Genomic DNA, 6,000 nt, shown 5'->3' on the forward strand with positions numbered 1-6,000 from the left:
ACACTCACCCACCCACACCCACCCACCCACTCACACCCACACTCACCCACCCACACACACCCACCCACTCACACTCTCACCCACCCACCCACTCACCCACTCACCCACACTCACCCACACTCACCCACCCACTCTCACTCACCCACCCACCCACACTCACCCACCCACCCACACTCACCCACCTACACTCACCCACCCACACTCACCCAACCACTCACTCTCACCCACCCACACACACCCACCCACTTATCCACTCACACTCACCCACCCACACTCACACCAACCCACTCGCACTCACACCCACCCACTCACACACACTCACCCACCCACTCACCCACCCACTCACCCACCCACTCACCCACTCACACCCACTCACACTCTCACCCACCCACACTCACCCACCCACACTCACACCCACCCACTCACACTCTCACCCACCCACTCACACACCCACACCCACCCACTCACACTCACCCACTCACACACACTCTCACCCACTCACACTCACCCACACACTCACCCACTCACACTCTCACCCACCCACTCACCCACCCACTCACCCACTCACCCACCCACCCACTCACACACCCACCCACACTCTCACCCACCCACTCACACACCCACCCACACCCACTCACACTCTCACCCACCCACACCCACCCACCCACCCACACTCACCCACCCACAAACACCCACCCACTCACGTGATGGCGCTGTAGATGGCGACGGAGACGGCTCTCTGGAGCTGAGCACTGGGAGGAGCCCACTTCTTGATCATCGCGCTGGTCAACTCTACCTCCTTGTCTTCCACCTCAACCTCGGATCTCCTCCTCCGTCCACCTCGTCCACCACCTCGTCCACCACCACCTGGCAAGCAACGTCAACAACAGGGGCACTGCTGGAGTGCCAGGCTAGGTGCACACGCGCGCACACACTCGCTCGCCCACACGCCCAACCAACTCAGTTACTCAGCCACTCACCCACTCAATCACCCAGTCACTCTCTCACTCTCTCACCCAACCACTCACTCACTCTCTCACCCTCTCACTCACTCTCTCACTCACCCTCTCACTCACCCACTCACTCACTCTCTCACTCTCTCACTCACTCTCTCACTCACTCACTCACCCACTCACTCTCTCACCCTCTCACTCACCCAACCACCCACTCACTCACCCACTCACGCACTCCCTCACTCACTCTCTCACCCACTCACTCAATCACCCACTCACTCAATCACTCACTCTCTCACTCACCCACTCACTCTCTCACTCACTCACCCAACCACCCACTCACTAAATCACGTACCCACTAACTCAAGTCACCCATTCACATCCAAAGTGAATGGGTTAGTGGGTGAGTAGGTGAGTGAGTGGGTCAGTGGGTGAGTTAATGGTTGAGTGAATGGGTGAGTAGGTGAGTGAGTGGGTCAGTGGGTGAGTGAATGGGTGAGTGAATGGGTGAGTGAATGGTTGAGTGAATGGGTGAGTGAGTGGGTGCGTGAATGGGTGAGTGGGTGAGTGAGTGGGTCAGTGGGTGAGTTAATGGGTGTATATATTAGTGTATATTAGTGTGTATTAGTGTGTGTTAGTGTATACTAGTGTATATTAGTGTGTATATTAGTATATATTAGTGTGTATATTAGTATATATTAGTGTATATGTTAGTGTGTATATTAGTGTATACTGTATTAGTGTGTGTATTAGTGTGTATATTAGTATATATTAGTGTGTATATTAAGTGTGTGTTGGTGTATATTAGTGTATACTGTATTAGTGTGTATTAGTGTGTATATTAGTGTATATTAGTATATTCTTAGTGTATATTATTAGTGTATACTGTATTAGTGTGTATTAGTGTGTGTTAGTGTATACTAGTGTATATTAGTGTATATATTAGTGTATATATTAGTGTATACTAGTATATATTAGTATATATATTAGTGTATATATTAGTGTGTATATTAGTGTATATGTTAGTGTATATATTAGCATATATATATTAGTGTGTATATTAGTGTATACTGTATGTGTATATATTAGTATGTATATTAGTATATATGTTAGTGTGTATGTTAGTGTGTGTTTGTGTATACTGTATTAGTGTGTATATTAGTGTATATTAGTGTATACTGTATTAGTGTATATTAGTGTATATATTAGTGTGTATATTAGTATATATTAGTATATGTTAGTGTATATGTTAGTGTGTATGTTAGTGTGTGTTTGTGTATACTGTATTAGTGTGTATATTAGTGTATATATTAGTGTGTATGTTAGTGTGTATATTAGTATATATTAGTATATATGATTAGTATATATTAGTATGTATGTTAGTATATATTAGTGTTAGTGTGTGTTTGTGTATACTAGTGTATATTAGTGTATATATTAGTGTATACTAGTATATATTAGTGTATAATTAGTGTATATATATTAGTGTGTATATTAGTGTATACTGTATGTGTATATATTAGTATGTATATTAGTATATATATTAGTGTGTATGTTAGTGTGTGTTTGTGAATACTGTATTAGTGTGTATATTAGTGTATACTGTATTAGTGTATATTAGTATATATATTAGTGTGTATATTAGTGTATATTAGTATATATATTAGTGTGTATATTAGTGTATATTAGTATATATATTAGTATATGTTAGTGTATATGTTAGTGTGTATGTTAGTGTGTGTTTGTGTATACTGTATTAGTGTGTATATTAGTGTATATATTAGTGTATATATTAGTGTGTATGTTAGTCTGTATATTAGTATATATTATTAGTATATATTAGTATGCATGTTAGTATATATTAGTGTTAGTGTTTGTGTATACTAGTGTATATTAGTGTATATATTAGTGTATATTAATATATATTAGTGTTAGTGTGTGTTTGTGTATACTAGTGTATATTAGTGTATATTAGTATATATTAGTGTATATATTAGTATATATTAGTGTTAGTGTGTGTTTGTGTATACTAGTGTATATTAGTGTATATATTAGTGTATATATTAGTGTTAGTGTGTGTTTGTGTATATTAGTGTATATACTAGTGTATATTAGTATATATTAGTATATGTTAGTGTATATGTTAGTGTGTATGTTAGTGTGTGTTTGTGTATACTGTATTAGTGTGTATATTAGTGTATATGTTAGTGTGTATGTTAGTGTGTTTGTGTATACTGTATTAGTGTGTATATTAGTATATATTAGTGTGTATGTTAGTGTGTATGTTAGTGTGTATATTAGTATATATTATTAGTATATATTAGTATGTATGTTAGTATATATTAGTGTTAGTGTGTGTTTGTGTATACTAGTGTATATTAGTATATATTATTAGTATATATTAGTATGTATGTTAGTATATATTAGTGTTTGTGTGTATACTAGTGTATATTAGTATATATATTAGTGTATATATGTCAGTGTGTGTTTGTGTATACTAGTGTATATATTAGTGTATATATGTCAGTGTGTGTTTGTGTATACTAGTGTATACTAGTGTATATATTAGTGTATATATGTCAGTGTGTGTTTGTGTATACTTGTGTATACTAGTGTATACTAGTGTAAATATGTCAGTGTGTGTTTGTGTATACTAGTGTATACTAGTGTAAATATGTCAGTGTGTGTTTGTGTATACTAGTGTATACTAGTGTAAATATGTCAGTGTGTGTTTGTGTATACTAGTGTATACTAGTGTAAATATGTCAGTGTGTGTTTGTGTATACTAGTGTATACTAGTGTATATATTAGTGTATATATGTTAGTGTGTGTTTGTGTATACTGTATTAGTGTGTATATTAGTGTATATATTAGTGTATATTAGTGTATATATTAGTGTATATATTAGTGTTAGTGTGTGTTTGTGTTTGTGAGTAAACGCGAACCTGTAGACTTTGCTTCTCCTCCCGCCCTCCGCGTCCTCCTCCTGCTCCTCACCACCTCCTCACCCTCCTCCTCCTCCTCCTCACCCTCCTCCTCCTCCTCACCCACCTCCTCCATCTCCTCCTCCACCTCATCCTCACCCCGCGTCGTCTTCCTCCCCCTTCTCCTCACCATCTCCTCCACCTCCTCACCCACCTCATCTTCACGCTCCTCATCTTCACCCTCCTCATCCTCACCCACCTCCTCCTCCTCACCCACCTCCTCACCCTCCTCCTCATCTTCACCCCGCGTCTTCTTCTTCCCCCTTCTCCTCCTCACCACCTCCTCCACCTCCTCACCCACCTCCTCATCTTCTTCACCCCGCGTCTTCTTCTTCCCGCTCCTCCTGCTCCTCACCTCGTCCTCCACCTCCTCATCTTCTTCACCCCGCGTCGTCGTCTTCCTCCCCCTTCTCCTCACCACCTCCTCACCCTCCACCTCATCTTCACCCTCCACCTCATCTTCACCCCGCGTCGTCTTCTTCCTCCCCCTTCTCCTCACCACCTCCTCCACCTCCTCATCTTCACCCCGCGTCGTCTTCCTCCCCCTTCTCCTCACCTCCTCACCCACCTCATCTTCACCCACCTCATCTTCACCCCGCGTCTTCCTCCCCCTTCTCCTCACCATCTCCTCCACCTCCTCATCTTCACCCACCACCTCATCTTCACCCCGCGTCTTCGTCTTCCTCCCCCTTCTCCTCACCATCTCCTCCACCACCTCCTCTTCACCCACCTCCTCATCTTCACCCCGCGTCGTCTTCCTCCCCCTTCTCCTCACCACCTCCTCACCCACCACCTCCTCTTCACCCACCTCCTCATCTTCACCCCGCGTCGTCTTCCTCCCCCTTCTCCTCACCACCTCCTCACCCACCTCATCTTCACCCACCTCCTCATCTTCACCCCGCGTCGTCTTCCTCCCCCTTCTGCTCACCACCTCCTCACCCACCTCATCTTCACCCACCTCCTCATCTTCACCCCGCGTCGTCTTCCTCCCCCTTCTCCTCACCACCTCCTCACCCACCTCCTCACCCACCTCCTCATCTTCTTCACCCCGCGTCGTCTTCTTCTTCTTCCCGCTCCTCACCTCGTCCTCCCCAAGCGTCTTCCTCTTCCTCGTCTTTGGCGGCGGCGGCGTCGTCTTCCCGCCGCTTCTCTCCGTAGACGACGATGAGGAGGAGGAGGATGATGAGGAGGAGGAGGAAGAGGTGCTCGCCATGACTGCCTGAGGCAACAACAACAACCACCACCACCACTACCACCACCACCACCGAAACACCAAAATTCGTGAAGCTCCGTCGGCCGTTTCGCTATCGTTTTTTTTTCTTCTTCTAAAAATGAGATTGAATTCGTTTTTTTATTGTTTATAATTTAAAAGAAAAATTTTATTCGTACAATTTTTATTTTATTTTTTTACAAATTTCTTACCACCCCCCCTCACCTCTCACGACGGAACGAATAAAAATTTTGGCGCCATTTGTCGGCGACAGTCAAGTTTAATGAATCGATTCACCGATTCCGGATTCGTTGTGGAATACTCATTTTTTCGATTGAATCGAATCCTCACGCGCTGTGATACAACGTGGTTGGGAATCGATCGCCTCGAAAGTGTGGAAGAGCGAGAATTTTTATCGATTCCCTCCTCCGTTATAACCAAACGGCGGAATCGATTTCCTAATCTCTGGATGATTAAAGTGGATCGATTCTAACCGCCCACTCCATCTGAACCCCGCCCCCAACCACCCCACTAAACCCGGCCCACTCACCCTAAACTCCGCCCTTTCTCGTCCATACCCCCGCCTGTCTGCATCTCCACCCCGCCCACCTCCATCTCGACCCGACCCACTGCATCTAAACCCCGCCCTCTGTTTCTAAAACACGCCCACCTTCCTCTAAGCCACGCCCGCCTCCATCTAAACCACGCCCCACTCCCTCTAAAATCCTCCCACTGAAAAAAACCACGCCCACCTTCCTTTAAACCCCGCCTGCTGAATCTGAACCACGCCCACCTTCCTCTGAACCATGCCCACCTCCCTGTAAACCCCGCCCACTTGATCTGATCCACGCCC

At 44.4% G+C, this 6,000-nt stretch overlaps 1 protein-coding gene across 3 annotated transcripts in view; it reads right to left on the reverse strand.

Moving 5' to 3' along the window:
* LOC116938430 (uncharacterized) overlaps positions 1-5,486 on the reverse strand; it is a 34,638-nt gene extending 29,152 nt beyond the window's left edge. Inside the window, exons 1-4 of one of the 3 annotated variants that reach the window (XM_076059014.1) lie at positions 5,373-5,480; positions 4,956-5,156; positions 3,899-4,439; positions 705-867 (exon numbers count right to left, since the gene is read on the reverse strand). In XM_076059014.1, coding sequence (XP_075915129.1) covers positions 705-867; positions 3,899-4,439; positions 4,956-5,150 — 899 coding nt within the window. In that variant the 5' untranslated portion in view covers positions 5,151-5,156; positions 5,373-5,480. Of the gene's footprint in view, positions 1-704; positions 868-3,898; positions 4,440-4,955 lie in introns of all 3 variants that reach the window. The other 2 variants (XM_076059015.1, XM_032945542.2) reach the window with 2 other exon arrangements.
* Positions 5,487-6,000: the final 514 nt, after the last annotated feature.

The sequence above is a fragment of the Petromyzon marinus genome, assembly GCF_048934315.1.
Source record: "Petromyzon marinus isolate PM22_M1 ecotype Great Lakes invasive population chromosome 84 unlocalized genomic scaffold, UKy_Petmar_22M1.pri1.0 chr84_unloc.1, whole genome shotgun sequence".
Lineage (NCBI taxonomy): Eukaryota > Metazoa > Chordata > Hyperoartia > Petromyzontiformes > Petromyzontidae > Petromyzon > Petromyzon marinus.